General features: G+C 34.1%; 4 protein-coding genes and 1 non-coding gene across 5 annotated transcripts; 3 read left to right on the forward strand and 2 right to left on the reverse strand.

The window, feature by feature from the left end:
- Positions 1–1389: 1389 nt before the first annotated feature.
- LOC108805354 (sucrose nonfermenting 4-like protein) lies at positions 1390–6410 on the reverse strand. The gene is made up of 13 exons (XM_018577375.2): positions 5711–6410; positions 5510–5597; positions 4997–5158; positions 4575–4697; positions 4393–4452; positions 4101–4190; positions 3618–3752; positions 3049–3193; positions 2583–2756; positions 2168–2231; positions 2028–2097; positions 1825–1942; positions 1390–1740 (listed from the first exon to the last, which is right to left on the reverse strand). The coding sequence occupies exons 1-13, from the start codon at positions 5842–5844 to the stop codon at positions 1646–1648; spliced, it is 1458 nt and encodes a 485-aa protein (XP_018432877.1). The 5' UTR covers positions 5845–6410; the 3' UTR covers positions 1390–1645.
- Positions 6411–10501: 4091 nt separating this feature from the next.
- Positions 10502–11740, forward strand: LOC108863278 (protein SRC2 homolog). The gene has a single exon (XM_018637653.2). The coding sequence runs from the start codon at positions 10601–10603 to the stop codon at positions 11567–11569; it is 969 nt and encodes a 322-aa protein (XP_018493155.1). The 5' UTR covers positions 10502–10600; the 3' UTR covers positions 11570–11740.
- A 96-nt stretch (positions 11741–11836) lies between these two features.
- LOC108863279 (heat shock 70 kDa protein BIP3) lies at positions 11837–14411 on the reverse strand. Its single transcript, XM_018637655.2, is given in 10 exon segments — positions 11837–12296; positions 12391–12628; positions 12708–12746; positions 12749–13069; positions 13072–13114; positions 13116–13429; positions 13507–13521; positions 13524–13717; positions 14042–14355; positions 14358–14411. Coding segments are annotated over 10 exon segments (1992 nt in total).
- Positions 14412–15287: 876 nt separating this feature from the next.
- On the forward strand, positions 15288–21462 carry LOC108859673 (respiratory burst oxidase homolog protein B). The gene is made up of 13 exons (XM_018633581.2): positions 15288–15850; positions 16119–16272; positions 16373–16421; positions 16557–16670; positions 17178–17612; positions 19025–19411; positions 19544–19639; positions 19750–19865; positions 19970–20072; positions 20171–20244; positions 20444–20711; positions 20799–21027; positions 21132–21462. The coding sequence occupies exons 1-13, from the start codon at positions 15451–15453 to the stop codon at positions 21239–21241; spliced, it is 2535 nt and encodes an 844-aa protein (XP_018489083.1). The 5' UTR covers positions 15288–15450; the 3' UTR covers positions 21242–21462.
- TRNAE-UUC (transfer RNA glutamic acid (anticodon UUC)) lies at positions 21405–21476 on the forward strand. Its single transcript has one exon. It is a non-coding gene; the product is annotated as a tRNA-Glu (tRNA).
- Positions 21477–24637: the final 3161 nt, after the last annotated feature.

Here is a 24637-nt window from a genome sequence, read left to right on the forward strand (position 1 = left end):
TATATTTTGAAAACTACACTGTATCTATAATTTTTTGAAAACTAAACTTATTTATAATTGAAGTGACTAAATTAACCTTACCAATAGAGTAAATAATTTCAATATTTAAGTAAAAAAATTACAGAAATCGAACAAATAAAAATAAATTATTTATAAATCATTTTAATTTATACAATAAAAAATCTGGAACTTGATATTATTTGTTTAAAACTTCTGGTTTTCGTATCTTTTAAATCATTGTAGTTCTTCTTTTTCTTTTGTATCTGAGGAGAAAATCACAATCGTCAAACATGTAATTTTGGAGTTTGATGATTCTTTTTGTTATAGACTATAGACTCTTATTTCATCAAAAAGTAAAGGTTTGGTAATACATAATGTTTCTTGTAAATTCAACCAAAACATTCACAATCTTTTGACATATTCACGTAATGGATGTGCTCCATATTGTACCAATAGCTGAATTAGCTTCAAGGCTTCCAAAATTCAGAGTTTGTCTTCTTTGTAGGAAAATAATACAATCGTGCAATATGGAGCATAAACATAATCTTATAGGAGTATTCAAATATATGATTATGTTCAGTTGTGGCTGCAACGGTTTCCTGAGCATATGTTTATGCTCTAGATCCCCCAATTTTTAGAGATTATGTTTTAGAGATAACATTTTAAATATTTCAATAGTTCTCCATATAAAACTTTTATATATTATAACTTACTAAAATTCTAAAATATTATAATTCAAAAAATTATGTCGTAGATGATTACAATACTAATAGTTTCGAGTTTTTCATTATTAAAATATTTTTAATTTAAAATTTAAATAAAGGGCAGAATAGTCTTATAAAACATAAATAAGTGTAGTTTTCAAAATAATATTAAAACAGTATATTTTTCAAAATTACAATCTTAAATAGGGTACTTTACAAATTATCCCATTAAATTTTGTTTCCTTTTTTTAAAAGATATCAAATATCAAATACTCGAACACTATTGGTTGGTGAACCTAGAGGTTCACCTTAGGGAGTGAACCCAATAATTACTCTTATTTATACATTATTATTGTTCAAGTGGTAGAGGATATGTAGGTCAACAAGGCTAAGGAACAAGCCGATATCCGCCACTTAATTTCTGATCTAAGCTTCTGAAATGCCGCTATGTGTGGGTGGTTCAGTGGTTAACCATACCTAAACAGTGTTGAGCTATGACTGTGATTATACATATTTGAATTTGCTTTACATGTTGCTTTTAGTATGATGATTATTTGTTTGCTTAGTCTCTGGTGAGATTCGATCTCTGTCAAACCGTTATATTGTCCTATGGCCTTCCCATGCTGTGTTAACTTTCACATTTTTATGCTTTGAATTTGAAGCATAAAAAACAAACAAAAAGAAGGAACTAAAAAGATGCCGAGAGAGAGACTAGTAAAGCTTTTGGTAGCCAATATCTTCACAAGAATGGAAGGAAGCCGTTCAATTAAACAAAACAAAGATAAATAAGAAGAAAACAATGAAGGTGTTCGTGGCAAATTTACAAATTCATTGCAAAGACCCCAAAAAAACACAAGAAAAAGAAGAAAATTGTTGGGTTGTCCGATTTGTGGAAATGAGAAAAGAGTTTTAAGGAGGAGGTTTGTTGTGGGGAGTAGTAGTCAAAGACCGAGCAGGAACTTGAAAACATCACTCAATGATATGATACCTTCAACACGTTTGCTCCCTGCTTCCACTATCACCAGTCTCCTTACACCTGTTACACAACCAAAATCCCAATAAATCTCTACTTTATCATCTGATGATGTGAGTAACAAAGGCAAGGGAGAGTTGGTGGTACCTGGATTCGCCAACCGCTCTATTACTTTCCCCAGAGAGTCTGAGCGCAAGCACATCTGACATCTCTGCCCGTTGAACATCCCATAAGGCGGACTCGCATCTTGCCCCAACTGCAGCGCCTGAAACCCCCCCGCACACATTTTTTTGAAATAGGCAGCTTAGACAGAAATGGGATGAATCGTGAGTTTCTGCTGAGAGGTTTACCTGGTGAACCGTCATGTCATCAAGATGAATCTGTGCGTATGCCTTATCTTTAGCCAGAGCAGTTATGTCACTGGCCAACAAAAATAGATATGAGATCAGAATACATGGATTCAAAAATATGGAATGCTTAGAGGGTTTACCTTCGGGAGTATATGTCAATAAGCGAGTCATTGTCATCCACTACAGGAATTGAACTAACCTCAGCTGTATAAACCAGATAAACACAAGACATTAGAGACATAAATCCATTTGGATTTAAATTTCAAATTAGCATTCCACTTTCCTAGACCACACGATACTTTAACGTAAATCAAAACATGTAACTGTTGCAACAATTACAAAGTGGTCGCAACATCTAAAGTTGGTTATTTGATGTTGATTGAATTGATAGGATGCTCTGTAAAACATCTTTGAGAAGACAGGTCGAAGAACACAACGTGTTCAGCTACTAGGTGATATAACCATCTACGAAGAAAGTTTAAAACCACTAATCTGATTGAAGTTGGATGAATTTTAATCAAATATATTGTTGAAAGAGGAACAAAAACGGATTACCTTGAACTAATAACGAAAGCGTAGAACCCAAAGAGGCATGTGGTCTCACTGTAGCGAGAGGTTTGCTACTTGATTCTCCAATTCTGGGGACCCAAGTACCCAGGGGAATTGAACAAATGGGCTGTTGAAGGATTGGCAAAGAGCTAGACGAATGTCTAAAGTATCTGCATATACCTGGAATATTATGCGTAAATTACAAGTAAAGTGTCTTATAAGAAGCATCAACTTTCAGAAATTTGTTTATATAACATGCAAAATTGTGACTAAGTTTGGGAGAGGTATTCCATCTTATCTATTTGTGTCCTATTGATTGATCCTATATTTACACAGGATATATAGAAAAATGAAGAAGTAGGAAGATTTTGGGAATGGCAGAATCATATGCACGTCATGAAATGAAATTGTGAATATCACCAATTTGGAGCGCTTATGTCTTATGATGTTATTCATAAATGAAGGACCTTACATTTTAATATGCCTGATAGCGAAGCAAGATGCAGTAACTGCGGATAAGACCCATCCTGCAAAGAAGAGTAAATAACTGGAACGGCGGCCACCTTGTTTTGCAAAATTTTCAGGGCAACGTCTTTCAAGTTATCATAGGGCCCAACCTGATTGCAAATATATGAAAACATTAATAGCAAGAGATTAAAAAAAAAAATTACTGCAACCTGCAATACAAGTTTCTAGGAAACTGCTATGTTTCAACGCAAGAAGAAGCGGTCAGAAGTAAACATGTAAAACCAGGCATACATGATCAGTTACATTCCTAGATAAGTATGCCTCCCAATCCTATATGTGGAACATTCATGTTATTCATTTCATTTTGAAATATTGTCGAATCAACTGTAGATATATCCACTCGAGATAGCTAAAACACTTGAGTAAAAAAATTTGTAGATAGCGGTAATCAACAGGATCTATCTCATAGTAAAAGAAAACATAATCAAGGGAGATGATCTTCTAGAGGAAGCTACATGAAAAGGTCAGTACTGAATTAGTGATAGCGGTAGAGAGCAACTGTGAAAGTTTCACCTGAACAAGTGGCCTAGGATATGGTCTCCCAGTTCCATCATATTGTCTGCTAATATGAGCCTTCCCCTCTTTCCACGCTGCTATTGTGTGCGTCTCAAGCTCTTCTTCTGTCAAGTTCGATCCATGCGTTCCAAGCTGCAATTTCAGAGTTGCTATTACCACGCCAAGATTGAAAAAAAAAATTATACTGAGAAAGCTAGTAAGCATCTAAATAAATTCATACGTAATTTACTTCAAAACTACGGAAATCTATCACACTCCTTCAAACTACATTCCAAGCTTAGAAAATAATTCATTTGAATATTTGTAAACCTAAACTAGTATTATTAACCACAGACAAGTAATATTATTAGACAGTAAAGTATATGAATGTCCCCTTTGAGTTCTTGACATTTAGACCATTTCCTCTTGGGAATTCTAAAATGATACATCCATCACTCGAATGAACCCGCTAGTAATAAACAAATTTTTACAGAAGCCAACCTCTCTCAGTATTAGAATGAAGTCCAGTGGACCAAGAACTCCAACAAATTGGCCTTTACCAAAGTCCCAAAGAGGCGCCAAAGGGATTCCCTGAAAGAATCCAGAATTAGCCAAAACCAGGAAGCAGCCAAACTAGAAATAAATTTAGACGAATCTATTTCTTTTAAGTTCCACTTCCTTCCCTTTTTGGGTCCGGATGCAACAACATAGAATGTCATACATGACTGTAAGGGACAGGGAGAGGAACATCCCTAAAAGAAGAGAAGCTGACACAATGGTAAATATAGCAAACCTGCTCATAGAGAATGTGGAATGCTTGCTTTACTGGTAAATTTACATCCAATGCAATAACCTGTATAAGTTTACAATCACTTTAGACAATTTCCGGCTAAAAGATATTCTCATCGATATTCTGTAGGATATGAAGACAAAAAATCATCAAACAATAAGAAGATGAAGATGAAGAAACCAGACCTTGCCTGACTCTGGGAGCAGCTCATATGCAGTACGGGTTGACAATAAAACAGATATACGATGACGAGACACCTCCAAATCAACCGCTGATATCCTAGGGATAGAATCCTGGGATGGATCAGCCTATAATATAATCACCATGTAAACAAACAGTGAGAAATTTAATGTGAGTCTTTAGAGACAATAGTATGGAACTTAAAAGGCTCCTGCTATATACATCAAATAAAATGCTATTATCATTTATTATTTGTTTTCCACATGTAGGGGAGTCCACATCTTTCCCTTTTAGGATAAAATGTATAATCTCTTTTAAGGATTTCAGAATAAAAGGAAGCGTGGATATATATAGAAACAGAATTCGAAACACAAAAGCAATTAAGCTACTAATAATAAGTAAACGAAGAAAATATCAGAGTCCGTACCATTCGCTGGGTGAAATCATCGACATCCATGTTCGATGGGCTAAAACCAGTAGGAACCATATCTGGTAGAGTTATAAGTATCGTATTCATTACTCCACCATTTCCGTTTACAAATGGTTGGTGCTCATCGTGCCTCCATTCCCCATCAACATAAAACTTATACTGCATGAAAATGAATTAACTGAATGTAACGCCAGAGGCTTCTTAAGCAATCTAAAGTCTTAATATCGACCTCATGTTAGATATTGCACGTCCAACACAGAAACTAAAATAACAACTAGTTTAAGTTGGATATGGTGCATAACGTTCATGATGCTACGCCATGACTTACAGACTGTTCAATGATGACACTAACTGTTGGGAATGTAATCAACTACGACAGATGTATATTTGATTCTCATGCATATTGCATTGACTAGCATCTATATACTAAATGCATCAGGCATTATGGATGTCACAGAGTCTAAAAGGACATAAATGCTCCAGCAGAGTATCAGGAAAAAAATAAAAAACCTGATGATATCCAGGAGTCAAGTTGCAAATGACTTGAAAAACACTAGGGCATCCCTCAAGTGGTGACATTGGCACATGTTCTGTCCACCTGTTGGCAATAAATCAGTAAATGCAGAGAAGCAATAGATACTAAACAGAGCAGCATAATGTATTGGAAAAACCCTCCTACTCAAGTAATTCAATCCAAGTTCAAGCTCTAACCTGGTGAAAGATCCGGTAAGGAAGACCCGTCTACCACCATAAGGCCAGACAAAGCGGGTGGGAGTAAGAAGCTGCTGCGCTGAGGAGGCAGCACTGTTTCCACGGTTGTTGTTAGCCAACGTAGAACCAAACATCCCCTCCCTCCTCCTCCTCCTCCAAGTCTTTTTATATGTATAGAGTTACAAGCTACAGAGAGACTAACTCCTAAAATCGATAAAATATCTTTAATTCTTCTTCAGCAAAAAGCTTCCAACTTTAAGGCTTACACATGCAGTGGGGTCCAATTCCAAATTCGATAAAGCTATCATTAATCTCCAACACCAGTAACCGAAACCCTAAAATCCCAAATCACGATCTAGAAATGACTCAACTCCATAGGCAGAAATTCATCAACCTGACTCGACCAGGAACGATCAACTGGTGAGTTGATGATAAGCCACTGAAAACCTTAAAAATTCGAGGGAAAGTTGAGCTCTGATGTTGATTTTTTGGCAGAGGAGTAAGAGAGCTTCGATGATGATCGAGAAAATCGAAATGAGATTGGATGGCAAGGTCTGAGAGAACCCTAATTAGGAGATGGGCATTGTTTGTTTGTTTGGATCTGGGGGGAACTAATTGTGATTGGCTCTTTTTCTTTCTTTCTAAGGTGAAGAAGAAGAAGAAGAAGAAGAAGAATCTGTGAGAGGGCGACGAAGCGCAGCGTAAGTAATGTTATGCTTTCTTTTTTTTATCCATGGGTGAAATGAAATATATCATTTTTCCTTCTTTTTTTATTTACTTACTGTTATTTAGTAACAAACTATTACATATTTGATCCAAAAAAAACTATATATTACATATTTCCCAAAAAAAAATACAGCATTCATGTCACAAAAAAAAACAAGAACATTTTCTTTTATGTTCAAAAATAGTTTGTGCAAATAGTTCCTACTCTCTTTGAGGAAAATAACATCCAGTAATTAGACAACAGAAAGGTTTTCTTTCTTTCTAATTTTGAACCAAACACCTTGTGTCATAACGTTTTCCAAGTGATTGATGATATAATATAAGCACATAGGCTTTCGAGGATAATGAATAAAAATAGAAATAATGACATGTTTTCTACTCTTATTTTTACATCACTCGCTTATAATTTCTTGCATATTAAGCTCTGTTTTGCTTTTTTTCTAAATGAACTTTTTTTTGTCTTCATCCTTATCATTTCATAAACAATTATATGGTCGTGTTAACGTAGGTGTGCAATGTCTGCGAAGCTTGCAAATATTGAGGGAGAAGAGTCCATGTTCAAAAGATAAACGTGTGACGATTGTCCATCACTCAGACTAAGACTCGTCATATCCACGCACTTACATTGTCCACGGAAACTTAGTCTGCATCAGGTTGTGCATATGAGAAACTAATTATGATTAAACTTCTTCTCAGAAGGCTTAAATTAAAAGTTATAACAGAGATGTTCTCGTGGTATGACTAGCTTCTTTTTTTTTTGAACAAGTGGTATGACTAGCTAGCATAGCTTTGAGATACTCTTGTAAGTTTTCTTTTGTAAGAGGATCTCCAAGCTATGATAGCGTTATACCACTTGCTCAAAAAAAAACTTACAAGAGAATCTCTTGTAAGTTTGTAATTAAGCAATATAAACACAAACATACGTTAATACAATATATCTTTAACTATCGCAGCATCATAAGATGGTTAGATCAAAGGCCGCACAAGGCTTAAATAAAGTAAAGAAAGACGATAGCAAATCTAGTAGAGTTAAGACTTCACTTGGTCGGTCTGCACATCTTTAAAGGTCAAGAATAATAAAACCAATCAATCACTGATACATATATTTATGTGCTGTCCAACACCAAAATAGCAATCGTTAAGAGATGAACGAAAATAGAGAAGGATATGAAACTGTGTTATGGGTTGATTATATGAATTTGAAGTCTGATCAATCAAAAAGACTGGAACTGGACCGTTTAATGCGCTTGTTAAGATCCGAAAAATGTCAGAGAACAAACCAAATTGGTTTAGTCGATCTCTGGTGTAGAAAACAATTGCTCCATAGAAGATATAAGAACCCTCCATGAACTCATTTCACCAGATACCCATGTTTAAAATTATGATTGTGTTTTCTTGATACCCATGTTTGGGTTTAAGTCTCCATGTTATGGGATAAGTTTCCGGGGGATTTCATTGTGTTATGTCGGCTGAAGTTGTATTCCATCGAAAGTTTAATATAATCTATTGACGGAAAAAAAAGTCTAAAAATTTAAAGTTTTTTAAGTACTTGTTTATCAATTTTTTTGTTTATTAGAAGTTATTACTGTGGTAAATTTTTAATACAAATATAAATAAAATTTATAAATTTATATGAAATAATAATTTATGAATGTCAAAATGCTAATTTTAAAATAATTTCATTGTAAATTTATTTTGGACTAAGTAATAAAAGTTAATATAGTTAAAACTAACATCAAACCTATGATTAAATCAAAACAAGAATATTTTAGTAATTTATTTACTAAATTCATATGGATTGAAATAGAAATAAAGAAACAAATATAAGATTCATTTAGATAATTTATTTAGATGAACCATTTGTATGGATAGTTCCATGCAATTTGGATTGATCATATGTATGAATCATATAAATAAATCATTTGGATGAATCATATAAATAGATTATCTAGATGGATGATACAAATGGATTATTTGGATGGTGAAACAAAGAGTCCATGTATACCTTTTAATACCAAACAAGTATGCTATTCTAATACAAAGATAAAACTAATATAAATACACAAATTGATAGAACAAAAAGAACATGCATGGATCATAAATCTTTAATAGCATTATGCACATCACTTCATCAGCACATTGATGCAGCATACATCTTACTCTGTTTTGGCTTTGGTTTTCTTCTATTACTTTTCCTGCAAGTTAACTTAATTATTTAGTTTATTTTCCTTTTCTAAATAGTTAAAGGATATGTTATAATTCCTTTATCAGGATGGCTTTGGTGTTTTCACTATCCTATATAAGTTGATGCCTTGACATTGTAAGGAGACAACTTCTTTGCATTAATATATTTCAGAGCTTTTATAAACTCTAAACCTTGTTCTCGGATAGAGCTTCGACTCTCAACGATCTCAAGAAGGCTTGACTCCTAGGTATTCTCAGAATCAATAGGTTTCTTGCACTATCGTAGTCTAGGCTACATCACACATGATGTAAGACAAAGCTCATAGTCATACCTCATAGCGTCACATTATTCAACGTTGGAGAGACAAGACTCGAAGATAACAAGGTCAAGAGACAACTGGTCTAAGAAACTCTTATAACATGTGATTTTTTTAAAAACTAAATGTGACTTGATTTGTTAGTCACACAAAAGTTTAACGACCAAACAGAAAACCTTGAACCGTTTTTTTTTTATCAAACTCTTATAAATCAATACATGTGACTTGATTTTTAAGTCACAGAAAAGTTTAATGACCAAACAGAAAACCTTTAATCCTTTTCTCTGGCAGTATTTTCACAACTGAAACTTAAAAAAAAGAAAATATGTCAACTACGATCTTGAGAGTATATGTTTTGAGAAACTAAAGATATGAAATAAATGGTGTATATCAACTTGGAGTAACGTGAATGTTCGGTTTGATTACAAATGTACGCGAAGGAGAAAAAAGTTGCAGAGAATGTGGATGGGTGGTGCGTCAGGGCCACGCGAGTTGCGGAGACGAGGCTATCGTTGAAACTTAAAAAGATGATTCCATCAAGAAAATGAGAAGTTGAGAACCAATGAGAATTATGCAATAGACCACTTGCGAGCTATTCCACGCGCTCCGAAGAAAGATGCTCGAGATTATCCTCGTTTCCAAAAGATTCCTTAATATTTTTCAACATTTTCCATATATCTTTACATGAGTAGAAAAGGTAAAAGATTATTAGCAAATTTACCGGTAAATACAGACTATACTACATTATCAAGCAGCTCCAAACTTATATTTCTTTAGTGCATTTAAAATTTCAATGCAAAATTTATTAGTTTACATACTGTATATGACTTTTTATTTTTTATAATTTATTTTTCTATTATTTAAGATATAATTAAATATATAGTTAATAATCTTTTTATATAAAAATATAAATATTTAAATATTTTTTTAATCGATGTGTACAAATCTGAAACGTTAAATGAAAATCGAAAGACTAAAAAACTGTAAAGCGTTTTATCTTTCTTTTTTTTTTTGAAATTAAGCGTTTTTTTCTTTAACCTATGTTTTAATAAACCATGATACAATTTCTGCATTCATGTGTTTTAATTATTGGCATCTAATACACTCCATATTTGTTAGATAACTGAAATATAATGTTAGACCAGATTTAAATACTGAAACCAACAACCGTGCAATAAGCTTTAATGTAACAAACATGCATAGTTAAAGAATACTGATACCTTCGGTTTTTGATTGTTTTTCACCACTCCAAAATTCAAAACGTATACAAGATTTAACCATCATCATTTACAGCTGCATTATCCCATGGTTGACCTTATATTCTAGAATCTATAGGAAAAAATATCTCGTTATTAAACTAATAAATAGCAAGAGCATTAATTAACGAAACCTTAGAATAAGGAAGCAAAAAAAGGTAAATTTTCGAAAAGTAATAATAAACGCGTCACTTATTTCCAAAAACAATAATCTAACCTTGTGCGTGTCCGTCCCGTGTGTTGTAAACACTTTTCTTCTTTAAACCGACACGTTACATGAATCCATATATATACACATCTTTATCCTCTCCAGTTATTAATTTCCTCATTAAAAATCTTCTCTTTGCTAAAAAAAAAAAACAAAATCTCAAAGTTTAGTTTCTTTCATCTCGATCCGACCAAACACCATGGAGTGTAGACCCTTAGATCTGACGATCATATCCGCGGAGGATCTCAAAGACATCCAATTGATCGGCAAGCAAGACTTATACGCGGTCGTTTCGATCAACGGCGACGCGAGGACCAAGCAGAAGACCAAGGTGGACAAAGACTGCGGGACGAAACCCAAATGGAAACACCAGATGAAGCTCACCGTCGACGACGCGGCGGCGCGTGAGAATCGTCTCACCTTGGTGATCGAGATCGTTGCTGATCGTCCCATCGCCGGTGATAAACCCGTCGGAGAGATTAGCGTTCCGGTGAAGGAGCTTTTGGATCAGAACAAGGACGGCGGCGAGGAGAAGACGGTGACGTACGCGGTGAGGTTACCTAACGGCAAGGCCAAAGGAACTCTCAAATTCTCGTTCAAGTTTGGTGAGAAGTATACTTACGGATCCGCGAGTGCTCCCCACGCGCCGGGTCCGTCGACTCTGGATCATAAGACTATGGATCATCAGCCTGTTACTGCTTACCCGCCCGGTCAAGGTGTCCCGTCTGCATACCCACCGGGTCCTTCCGGATATCCGCCACCAGGACATGATGATAAACACGGTGGTGCTTATGGTTACCCGCAACCCGGTGGATATCCGCCACCTGGTGGGCCTGGTGGGTATCCTCCAGCTGGGCCAGGTGGGTATCCGCCGCCAGGTGCATACCCTCAACAGGGTGGATATCCGCCTCCGCAGCAAGGTGGATACCCGGGTTACCCGCCACAGGGTCCTGGTTATGGATACCAGGGTTATCCACCACAGGGTCCCTATGGTTACCCACAACAGCAAGCAGCTTATGGTAAACCGCAGAAACCGAAGAAGCATGGAGGAGCGGGTATGGGTCTAGGACTTGGGCTCGGAGCTGGGTTGTTGGGTGGGTTGCTTGTTGGTGAAGCGATTGATGACATGGCGGATATGGGTGACATGGGTGGCGACTTTGACTTCTGATTTCTCGTTTGTTCTATCTATATGTTTGAAAAATCTTAGTTAACTGCTACTCTGGTTTGATCGTGTGAGAGATATCGAGTTCTGTTCTTGTCTTTATTTGTTTAGTTTCTGCCTCTGTCCTAATGAAGACATGATGAAGTTGTTTTTGTATAAGAATAATAATGTGCATCACATTAGGACCAAACACAACGAAACTAATGAACTAACACATTTTCAAATCCAATAAGCCTGAAAAATGAAAACACCCTTGAACCACCTGTGAACTGACTATAACTCATCATCTTCACTCTCTCCCTTGGTTTTCTCATAAACCGACTTGATAACCGGGTTACAAACCGATTCCACCTCCTTTAACTTCTCTTCATAATCATCCTTCTCTGCATTAACATTCTCCTCTAACCACTCCAACGCTTCCTTCAAAACCTCTTCCATCTTCTCTTTATCCTCTTCACCTATCTTCTCCGCAAGCTTCTCCAATGAACTCTTCATGTTGTAAACATACGTTTCGAGCTTGTTCTTCGCATCGATCTTCTCCTTTACCATCCTATCTTCCTCAGCAAACTCCTCTGCTTCTCTAATCATTTCATCGATCTCTTCTTGTGTCAAACGTCCTTTATCGTTTGTTATTGTAATAGACTGTGCCGTCTTCGCAACTTTATCCTCTGCCTTAACCTGTAGAATCCCATTTGCGTCCACTTCGAAGGTCACCTCAATCTGTGCCACTCCCCTGAAAAATTAAATTGGTTTCTTGCGGCTTAAGTAACAAGAAACCTAACCAAAACATAAACAAACGGTTGTGTTGAATCAGCTTTTTTTTTTACCTTGGAGCTGGAAGAATGCCAGTGAGATCAAACTTTCCAAGCTCACGGTTATCTTTAGTCATGCTTCTCTCGCCTTCATAAACCTTGATGCTCACAGTTGTTTGCTGATCCTGATAAGTAGTGAACACCTGAGACTTCTTGGTCGGTATAGCCGTGTTCCTCGGAATAACCTTCGTCATCACGCCTCCCACCGTCTCAATACCGAGGCTCAACGGTGCAACATCAAGCAGAAGAATATCTGTTTTCAATCAAAATTAGGTGTTTGAGAATATACAGTAGGCGAATCTTCAACCACTAAACCATTGTGAGCAACTTACTTTGAGTTTCTTCACCACCTTCACCACTTAATACACCACTTGAACCGCGGCGCCAAAAGCCACAGCCTCGTCAGGGTTAGTCCCTTTGTTAGGTTCCTTGCCGTCGAAGAAATCTTTTAGCTTCTCCTGAACTTTAGGGATTCTAGTGCTTCCACCTACAAGAACAATCTCATCTATGTCTGACTTCTTCAACCCCGCATCTTTAAGAGCCTTCTTCACTGGCTCCATCGTCTTCTTGAACAAATCCATGTTGAGTTCTTCAAATCTCGCCTTCGTTAGAGGCTCGGAGAAGTCAACTCCATCGAAGAGAGACTCAATCTCAACTCGGACTTGGTGTTGATTGCTCAAAGCTCGTTTGGCACCTCGCACTCACGTCTAAGCTTACCAAGCGCCTTGTGATCTTTGCTATATGTCTTCGTTGTACTTCTTCCTGATCAGTTTGATGAAATAGTCCATCACTCTATGGTCAAAGTCTTCTCCACCGAGATGAGTGTCTCCACTTGTTGACAAGACTTCAAAGACTCCATTGTCTATGGTAAGGATACTAACATCGAATGTTCCTCCACCGAGATCATACACTAGGATGTTTGTCTCTCCACCTTTTTTGTCTAGACCGTAAGCTATGGCTGCACCTGTTGGCTCGTTTATTATACGTACCACGTTAAGTCCAGCGATTGCACCTGCATCCTTTGTCGCTTGTCTCTGCGCATCATTGAAATACGCTGCAAAACAACCAAGCCACCTTCTTATAATCTAATACTACATACTTGGAGAAAATGTGGACACAACATGTACATACCTGGAACGGTAATGCAGCATCTCTTATCTTCTTTCCCAAGAAAGCTTCAGCTGTCTCCTTCATCTTGGTTAGTATCATAGCACTTATTTCCTCAGGGCTAAACACTTTCACCTCGCCTTTAACCTTCACTTGAATGTAAGGCTTTCCATCTTTATTCACAACCTTGTACGGAAAGAACTTGATATCCCTTTGTACATCAGGATCATCAAATCTGTAAAAGAACAAACACAAAAACATGAATAATTTAAAAAAGCTCAATATCATACACTAAACATGTTGTGAAACAAACGCAGATTAACACACACAAAAACAAGAACACTTAAGAGAGAAAACAAGATTGAGTCAAACTACTCTTTTTAGAGATTGTATATTAATTATGTCGATAATAATTTACAGTCAGTTAGATCAGAATTTAAGATTGAGTCAGAGTTCTATATTCTCTTAGAAAAATAATCTTTATCTAGGAATGTGACATTTTACTAATGTAATGAAATTTAAGTGAGTTCAAATACTAGGAAACTAGTTAAACACTTACTTTCTTCCCATCAGACGTTTTGGATCAAAGATGGTCCCTTCAGGATTCTTGGCCGCTTGATTCTTAGCAGCCTCGCCTATGAGACGCTCGGTATCAGTGAAGGCAACCCACGATGGTGTGATTCTGTTTCCCTGATCGTTTGCTATGATTTCAACGTGGTTGTTATGGTACACACCAACACATGAATATGTAGTCCCTAGATCGATTCCTATCACTGTCCCGAGTTTTTCCTCTTCGCCTTCTATTGCCACACTTGACATAAAAACTGCTCGATTCATAAACATCAAACGCCATAGCACATATTAATCAAAGAGAGAAGTGAGTTAAAAAATAGTAAAGTACTACGACTTATCAATCGATCCAAACACATAGATAAGTCTGAGTCTCTGAGATTTACCTAATGACATAAAAACCAAGTATACAAGAGCTTTGTTCGTCATCTTCGTTGTTTAGAGATTGCGTGCGTACAGAAGAATAATTATGCTTAGGGTTTGGAAGAATACGAAGCTCACAACGGTTCGTATTTATATTGCTAGTGTATTTATGTGTCCTCTCCAATCACTACTAGCCACGTAAGCTGAATGAACTATTTTGCGTTGGCGCGCTGTTAGCTTTCTATTCACGTAACTGATCCAGTAACAACGGTACACGTTTCATTAACTCGTCAACCTATATAATCCCCCAAAAGTTTTACAACTTATTATTTTTTTCTTTTGTTTACGACTTATTCAGATAGAAGTTAATAGTTATCCAGAAACTTGGACCACAATCATAATCTCAAATCTAATCAAATTTAATCATTTAAAAAAAAATATCACTATTATTTCTGCTTTTAGTGAATTTAGAGCTGTGCCAAAAGAAGAGCTGTACCAAAACAAATGCATATCAAATTCAAGAGGTGAGGTGTAATTTTGGAAGAACATGACCATCGCTTAACCACTCCATTTATATATTGCGCAGACACAATCATACAAATGAAAAGAAGTTTGACATGTTCTGTGTTTTTATTAAAGCAGAATCAAAGTACGTACGACAACACTAGGAGGATAATAACAAAACATGCAAACCAACCCTCACGGCGGCCCCTTGGTTATTTTCAAAACTAAATAATTAAAAAGTGTATCGTTATCGAAATATTTTTTAATATATCGGTGTTAATTCCGAATACAATAGTAAATGCATATAGATCAAAGTTTGCAATTTTGCATGTATGCCATAGTATATGTTGGCATGATATTAGTAGTCTAAGTCGTCTTCGAGTACATGAGTAAACATAAAATATAAATTATTGAAACAAATAATAAAATAATAGCTATAAAAGACAAGCATATATATGATAATACTTTTTCATTTTGACTTTCATCGTCCTTAAATAAACCAAGAAGAGTGTATAATGTAGTTGTTCGCAAATGGAAGGCAAGCAAGAGAAGATGGAGCAGGAAAAGGAATCTTGGTCTGAAGGAGATATAACCTCCCGATGTGAAGCCACTGGTTCCGACGATAGTGAGGACTACGTAGAGATCACTCTCGACATTCGAGACGAGGGAACACTGAAGCTGGAGAAGAATAAGCCGATGGTAGTTCTCCGGTCGGTGGTTTCGGGGAAGCTGAAAACGATGGTGAAGTCATTGTCGTTGTCTTCACGCAGGCTCGACCGGAGTAAGTCAGGTGCTATGTTTGCTCTTAGAGGCTTGAGGTTTATAACCAAAAACGACGCCGTTGGCAGAGGCTGGGATGAAGTTGAAAAGAGATTTGATGAGTTGGCTGTAGATGGGAAGCTCCCAAAATCTAAATTTGGACATTGCATAGGTAAACTCTCTAGATAATATAGTTCTTTGCTATTTTGTTATAAATAGTGTTAAATATTTATATTTTTTTGGAAATTCAGTGGCAAACCTCAGTTAATTTTTTTTGCAAATCTCAGTTAATTTCTCAAAATTATCCCATGTATATCTTATTTTTCTGGGGGAGTATCTATGTAATTTAGTTTTGTTACATTCCCCTCCCCCCCCCCCCCCCCAAATTTAAAAGTGAGATAAAATATTCGAATTAATTAAAGTTACTTTCAATTAAATAGGGATGGCTGAATCGAGCGAATTTGTGAATGAGCTATTCGAGGCATTGGTCCGAAGGAGAGGGACTACGTCGATATCCAAAACTGAACTATTGGATTTCTGGGAGCAGATCGCAGGCAATAGTTTTGATGCTAGGCTGCGAATCTTTTTTGATATGTAATATAGTTTTATATTTAATATTGGTAACTTTTGATGCACTCGTTATAAAATATGGCATGTCTAAGAGAGTTAATAACTACGTGGTTATGTGATAAAGGGTGGACAAAGATTTGGATGGTCGTATTACGGGAGAAGAGGTTAAGGAGGTGAAGAATAAATCGGTTTCAATTTCGTTATATACACTGCTTATTTGAAGTTAACATCGATATTTAGAGTTAATTAGTCCCAAAAAAAACATCGATCGATATGTTAATTGTTGCGGTTTATTTTTGGGTTTGTAGATAATTTCTTTAAGTGCTTCGTCTAACCAACTATCAAGGATTCAAGAAAAGGTAGACGAATATGCTGCCTTGATCATGGAAGAACTCGATCCCGACAACTTTGGATATATCGAGGTTCGTTCTCCAATATATGTAGTGGTTAGACTTGATTAACAATATTGGTAAATTAATTTCAGCTAATTTTATAGGTAAGAAATCATCAAATAACTTTACCTAGACAACTTCTCGTGTATTATTTTTTATAAGAAACAAAGAACAAATATCATTTCCTATAATCTTAATTATCGCTGCTAGCTACGTTTTATTCTTGTCGTCAAATGATAACTTTAGCCGGGTTTCTTAATTCTGCGCTCAAAATATAGATATATGATTACTTTTTTTATGATTACTTTTGTAACACCCTTATGTATCTTTTTCAATGTTTTTTTTTCAATATAAAGTAAATAAGAGAATGCTGTTGCAACATGAAGATAAAGCATTACTTTAAGCCTAGGGTTTATGGTCAAACAATAAAGCATCACAACTGTTTATCACAACTGTTTATAAGAATATTTACAAATCTTTAGCAATACTTGTAAACTTACATTGTGCATCTATTTGAGCTGATATGGCGTTTTGCAGTTATACAACTTGGAAACATTGCTTCTCCAAGTTCCAAGCCAATCAAACATCAGTCCGTCATCCGAGAGCAAGCGTGCCCTCAGCAAGATGTTGAGCCAGAAGCTCATACCAACAAAAGAGAAAAACCTGGTGAAAAGATTCGCCAGAGATATATCATACTTCTTCTTGGAAAATTGGAAAAGAATATGGGTGCTAACATTGTGGATATCCATTTGCATCGCTCTATTCACTTGGAAATTCCTCCAGTATAAACGCAGAGCAGTGTTTGAAGTCTTAGGTTCCTGTGTTTCTGTAGCTAAAGGCGGCGCAGAGACGTTGAAATTCAACATGGCTCTCATTCTCTTTCCTGTTTGTAGGAACACTATCACTTGGCTGCGGACCAACTCCAAGCTTGGGTCCATTGTTCCATTTGATGACAATATCAACTTCCACAAGGTAATCACGTATGCAATTATTAATTAAAGATTTTTCTATTCGTTATAAAAAACTTACTAGATCTTGACCCGCGCTTTGGAAGCGCAGAATATTTTACGATGAAAAATTTCACTAATAACTTAACAAATATTTTGGTAATTTTTAAAAGTGTGTATTTATAATATTTTTGCATTTAAATCAGTGTTTTTAAATTCAACCCGATTGTGATTATACCGGTTAATTCGAAGATCTGACAATTCAATTTAGATTTTTAAAATATTCATATTAAAAAAATTACTAAAACCCGAGATTAACCGATTGAACTGTTGGATGACCGATATGTAATCTAATTTGATTTAAATTGTAATAATTTCATAATTTGTAATCTTATACTCCAAATTTTAAAGTTCATTATTTTAAAATTTATGAAATTATGATGTTTCTACAAAATTTTAAAAAGAAAATGAAAGATATAACATAACTAAGATAAATTATTGTATTGTTTGGAAACATTGATAATAGTATAAAAAATATATTGTTTGGAAACACTGATAGTAGTATAAAAAATAAATATATTGTTTGGAAACATAGATAGTAGTATAAAGAAAGAAACATTAATGATTTAATGTAAGTTTAACTATAAATTATAAATGTGTATTTAATTTAAAAACTTACAAAATAAATGTTAGGTCCAATAGAATGTTTCTGTTTTAATAAGATAGATGCCATCTTCATTTTTTAGCAATCATTTGATGACAATATCAATTAGCCTAAACGTTGTAGAAGGAAATAAACAACTTGTAGCGTTTAATTGTTTATTTTGTGTATATATTCTGGTTCTAAATGTTTGTACCCCTCCCAATGGTACTGGACCCTATTATGGCATTTTCAACTCCAATCTATTTTTCACTTTAAAATAGAGTTTATAATAAAAATGTTCAAATGGTATTTTATTTTTCACTCTTTTTACTCCAAATATAGAATAACTTATTTTTTGTTCATCACTCTATTTTTTACTTTAAAATATAGTACTGTTGGAGCATACTCCAACTTTATTATAGAATTTTTCTATTTTAGAGTAGAAAATAGAATAAACCATTGAAGATGGTCTTAGATCCTTACTAAAAAATCCATAGGTTTTAGCTACTAAAAGCATGATTAACCCCGGTTTCTTAGCCGGGGTTCTTAACTTATGATTTAACATTTTTTATAATTTTTGGCTAAGAGACGGTTCTTATATCACTTATTTAAAAGATGGTTCTTAGTTTTTATCAGTTAAAATCTAATAAAAGTTAAGAACCGTCTCTTAATCGAAGCTAAAACTTCCAGTTGAGAGACCGGGGTTAATCATGGTCTAAGTTAACTCCTAGTTGGTACTTGTATCTAGCGTTTCTAATAACCAATTGGATGCTTATTCTTCCTTTTTCATGCAGGTTATTGCGTTTGGGATCGCCATTGGAGTAGGCTTACATGCCATTTCTCACTTGGCCTGTGACTTTCCGCGGTTGCTGCATGCAAAATATATAGAGTATGAGCCAGTGAAAAAGTTTTTCGGGGACGAGAGGCCAGACAATTACTGGTGGTTCGTGAAAGGAACAGACGGATGGACCGGAGTGACCATGGTGGTTCTAATGGTACTAGCATACGTCTTGGCTCAATCTTGGTTCAGACGCAACCGGGCAAGCCTACCAAAAACGTTGAAACGGTTAACCGGTTTCAACGCGTTTTGGTACTCACACCATTTATTTGTCATCGTTTATGTGCTTCTCATCGTGCATGGCCATTTTATTTATCTCTCCAAGGAATGGTATGAAAAAACGGTACGTGAAAAATGCTCGAAACAACGATATGTTAGAGCAATTTAGCAATAAAATCTTATATAATTTTAGTTAAAAATGAACATTTAATGGAAACACTGTATGCTTGGTTGTTTCTCTTTTATTTTTGGACAGACGTGGATGTATCTGGCTGTCCCAACGATACTGTATGCGTGTGAAAGATTGATTCGTTTATTTAGATCAGGTTACAAGGCGGTAACCATTTTGAAGGTATATCTCTGTACATATATATATCGCAACTAAATTGCTATTCTACATTTTAGTGGTAGGAGTTTTAATAATGAGTCAAGTATCCTCTTTAATAAATTCATTTGAAACAGGTTGCAGTATATCCAGGAAATGTACTTTCACTTTACATGTCAAAACCTAAAGGGTTCAAGTACACAAGTGGGCAGTACATATATGTCAATTGTCCTGACGTCTCACCATTACAGTGGTATGTTACCAAAATTAATATATTGGACATAATCATGATATGAATTTAAACTTCATTGTTTTGGTAATTAACCTGGATCTTTTTAATATTGTTTATATATATAGGCATCCTTTTTCAATTACTTCCGCATCTGGAGACGATTTTCTCAGCATCCATATCCGTACCCTCGGCGACTGGACATCTCAACTCAAATGCTTATTTTCGAAGGTAAGGATTTCAATAGTAAATTTATGAATTAGGATGCATATACATGTACTTGGTTAGTATTACGGTTTGGTAAATTATTTTAGTTATACAAAACTTAGGTTTGTCAACCTCCCTCAACAAGTCAAAGTGGACTCTTCACAGCCGACAGCGGTCAAGCCAATAACATAACAAGGTATTTGTTTTCTTCTGAAGACCAGTTTACTATATGTTGCTAGCACAATGAACCTAAGCTTGGTGCTGTCTGCCAATACTTACGTAGCACAAAAAAATAGTGTATATACAAATGTTTTAAGTCTAAACGTTTCCATGTCAAACGTGTATAAATGTTAAACAAATATGAATCATTTTTGCTAATCAATTTACATTGAAAGGTTTCCGAGGCTCTTGATCGATGGTCCATATGGCGCCCCGGCACAAGATTACGGAAACTACGATGTATTGCTTCTGGTAGGTCTAGGGATCGGAGCTACCCCATTAATCAGTATACTAAGGGACGTTCTTAACAACATCAAGAATCACAAATCCATTGAAGAAGGCACGAGCCAAAATGTCCATAGAAGCAACACAAAACGAGCTTATTTCTATTGGGTTACAAGAGAGCAAGGATCACTGGAATGGTTCAGTGAGGTCATGAACGAGGTAAATACTGTACATATAATATAGTCAATTAATATTTTGAGTTATGTTTTAATCCATGGAGTTAACTAAGAAAAATGAAATGAAAAGGTGGCTGAGTATGATAGTGAGGGGATCATTGAGCTACATAATTACTGCACGAGCGTGTATGAGGAAGGAGACGCGAGATCAGCACTAATCACGATGTTGCAGTCATTGCACCACGCCAAGAACGGCATTGACATTGTGTCAGGTACCAGGGTCCGAACCCATTTCGCGAGACCTGATTGGCGCAGCGTTTTCAAGCATGTTGCGGTGAACCACGTCAATCAACGAGTTGGTAATGCGATCATTAGACAACAATTTCATAACTATATTATAAATGAGATTTATCGTAGAATCGTTGTAGTAGTAATGTATTTTACCTTTGCATTATGTTTGTAGGGGTTTTCTACTGTGGTAAATCATGCATCATAGGAGAGTTGAAGGGACTGGCTCAAGATTTCTCTAGGAAAACTTCGACCAAGTTTGAGTTCCACAAGGAAAATTTTTAATTTCGAGTTCATCATTAGTATCTCAAGAACACAATATGTTTCATATATAAAACTTAATTATCTATACTGGTTTGTATAACTATAACTACTTTCTGACTATAAATACGTATTAATTATTGTTACCAGATGTAATAAACATATGTATATATCAGAGTACAATAAGTCCGATGTCGTCCAGCGGTTAGGATATCTGGCTTTCACCCAGGAGACCCGGGTTCGATTCCCGGCATCGGAGTTTTTTTGCTTTTTCTGTATACAGGCTGTGGATGAATTTAGCTCTAAATTATGGCAACGAAGTATATCTTCCACAATTTTATTTTTAAAACTAGGTGTTTTCCTGCACCATGTGCAGTAAAAGAATTTTAAAATATTTTTAATAGATAAATATAAATTATATTTATTTTTTATTAATATTATAAATTTTCTTTTTTCTTATCAATATTTTAATATAAATTTGATTTAACTGAACATTAAAATTAAGATAAAAATAATTTTGTTTATTTTGAATTATATTTAAGAATGTGCATGTATATATTTAAAATTATAATCTTAGGTATATTTTTCTATCTATTTATTTTAATTAAATATATTAAATAAATATGTAAAATTGCATAATTGTCAAAAAATTAAAATTAAACAATATTTATAAAATCTGTAGATGTATATAAGAAACTAATGATTTTACGATTTAATTTGATTTTATGATTTAATTTTTATAATTTTATAAAAATATGTATATATTTTTGAAATATTTTTAATTTCAATGATATTTCAAAATTTGAAATGCATAATTGAATATATTTATTTTAATGATGAGTCATGAGTTATTACCATATTTTTTAAAAGTCCAAAAATATAAATCGACAGTAAATGTAATATATGAGTTATTACTATATTTTAAAAAATTTACCAAAAATATAAATTAACATTAAATATAATTGTTCATGTCATATTAATCTATAAGATATGTTATCAATTTTAGTAGCCATGTCACAATTATTTTAGTAGCCACGTCACAATTATTAGAGACATTGCCATTTGATATATGTATTTAAATTATATTTAAGAATATATATGTATATATAGTTAAAATCTTAGATAAAAAATTATTTATTTCATTTGGTTAAATGTATTAAATCAACTTGTACAAAATTACTAAAAATCATATAAAATTTTATAGTTATCAAAAATTAAAACTATATAATATTTATATAATTTGTAGATGTCTAAAAAAACTAATGATATTAGGATTTATTTTTTTTTTAATTCAGAAAATTTAGACAATTTTACATAATAATTTTTTTATAATTATAAAAGTAAAATTATATAATATTTCGAAATTCAAAATGTTTTATTTAAATATATTTATTTTAGTGATGATTTATGAGTTATTACCATATTCTACAAAGTTTACCAAAAATATAAATCAATATTAAATGTAATATATGAGTTATTACCATATTCTAAAAAGATTTCCAAAAATATATATCATCATTAAATGTAATTGTCCATGTCATATTTAATTATATGACATGTCATCAATCTTAATCGCCACGTCACAATTATTTTTGTGAGAACGATTATAGAGAAGACATGTGGCAAATCACTTCGCAAATAATGTCTAGGGGATTGATTAATACTGGAATCCAAGGGGATAACAAAGGGAGAGATTTCAAGATTGTGTACAGGCCGTGGATGAATTTAGCTATAAATTATGGCAACGAAGTATATTTTTCACAATTTTATTTTTGAAATTAATACTGGAATTCAAGGGGATAACAAGGGAGAGATTTTAAGATTGTGTATATTTCTGGCTTTTGAAATACATTACAAGTTTATCAAATAATTTGTTTAAGATCTCCTTAATATGATTCTCCTAATCGAATAATTGACATTGCAAAACAATGTCATAATGTGTTCAAGATGGAAAATAAACTAAGTGTTCTGCATCCATAAGATGTTCAAATGTAGTGATGAAGAGTTGAGTTGAGCATGCCACTCGTTCGACACTTCTGATCCCCGCGTTCTTGTCGAACTTCGCTGAAGGAACAACGACCACAATTATCTTCTTGACCATGCTAAAGTATTTGGTGAATAAATGTTGCAAACTGTTGCGTAGGGTTTGTTAGTTCGTGCTGACCGGCCCAAATCTGTTAATCCTGTAAATATTTGAGTCTGATCCGGTTCTGTCCGAAAATATTTTAGGTCTAAATTTCAAAGTGCAGCCTACTTTTAGAAAAATAATTTGTTATTATCACTTTTATCATTTTAATACATGTGAATTTTTATAAAAATCAGTTTCAATTTTTTTTTGTGTTTAAATATAAAGTCAATTTAAACTTTTTTTATTTATCAAAATTATTTTACTTTTTTCGTATGCTTTAAAAAGCTTATTATAAACAAACCAAATGTAATAAAATTTAAATAGTCAATTATGAATTAAAACTAAATATATAAAAGAAAAAGTTTACGGTAAACAAAATAAACTTTCACATTTTGTATTTTGAAAAAAAACATGTTGTACATAAAAATAAGAATACATTTGCAAAATTTAAAATGTGATACTTGTAATGATAAAGCAATAAAGTGTATTAACAATTTTCATATTTGCTTTACTAGAATTTAGATCAAAAGTATTAAAATAATATATTAATATTTTATAATAGTTTTGATTGCAGAAAAATGATAATATTTAAACTAAAATATAAATTTTTAGATTTTTGGCTGGTTCTATATATATATCAAACATGTTTAGACCCAAAATATTAAAAATCGAGCTTTCAAGATTAAAACTCGACCCAAAATATATCAAACATGTTTATAGATATCTTCCACAATTTTATTTTTAAAATTGATTAATACTGGAATCCAAGGGGATAACAAAGGGAGAGATTTCAAGATTGTGTACAGGCTGTGGATGAATTTAGCTATAAATTATGGCAACGAAGTATATTTTTCACAATTTTATTTTTGAAATTAATACTGGAATTCAAGGGGATAACAAGGGAGAGATTTCAAGATTGTGTATATTTCTGGCTTTTGAAATACATTACAAGTTTATCAAATAATTTGTTTAAGATCTCCTTAATATGATTCTCCTAATCGAATAATTGACATTGCAAAACAATGTCATAATGTGTTCAAGATGGAAAATAAACTAAGTGTTCTGCATCCATAATTTCAAATGTAGTGATGAAGAGTTGAGTTGAGCATGCCACTCATTCGACACTTCTGATCCCCGCGTTCTTGTCGAACTTTGCTGAAGGAACAACGACCACAATTATCTTCTTGACCATGCTAAAGTATTTGGTGAATAAATGTTGCAAACTGTTGCGTAGGGTTTGTTAGTTCGTGCTGACTGGCCCAAATCTGTTAATCCTGTAAATATTTGAGTCT

Source organism: Raphanus sativus, chromosome 5, assembly GCF_000801105.2.
Source record: "Raphanus sativus cultivar WK10039 chromosome 5, ASM80110v3, whole genome shotgun sequence".
Classification (NCBI taxonomy): domain Eukaryota; kingdom Viridiplantae; phylum Streptophyta; class Magnoliopsida; order Brassicales; family Brassicaceae; genus Raphanus; species Raphanus sativus.

What these genes read in the sequence shown, in the direction of transcription:
- LOC108859673 (XM_018633581.2), top strand. Translation starts at nt 15,451, where the DNA reads ATGGAAGGCAAGCAAGAGAAGATGGAGCAGGAAAAGGAATCTTGGTCT. An exon ending in TAAATTTGGACATTGCATAG is followed by an intron (nt 15,851 to 16,118) that starts GTAAACTCTCTA and finishes TCAATTAAATAG; the next exon opens with GGATGGCTGAATCGAGCGAA. An exon ending in TCAGTGAGGTCATGAACGAG is followed by an intron (nt 20,712 to 20,798) that starts GTAAATACTGTA and finishes TGAAATGAAAAG; the next exon opens with GTGGCTGAGTATGATAGTGA.
- LOC108805354 (XM_018577375.2), bottom strand. Translation starts at nt 5,844, where the DNA reads ATGTTTGGTTCTACGTTGGCTAACAACAACCGTGGAAACAGTGCTGCC. An exon ending in CTTACCGGATCTTTCACCAG is followed by an intron (nt 5,598 to 5,710) that starts GTTAGAGCTTGA and finishes TATTGCCAACAG; the next exon opens with GTGGACAGAACATGTGCCAA. An exon ending in TCCACATTCTCTATGAGCAG is followed by an intron (nt 4,191 to 4,392) that starts GTTTGCTATATT and finishes GGATTCTTTCAG; the next exon opens with GGAATCCCTTTGGCGCCTCT.
- LOC108863278 (XM_018637653.2), top strand. Translation starts at nt 10,601, where the DNA reads ATGGAGTGTAGACCCTTAGATCTGACGATCATATCCGCGGAGGATCTC.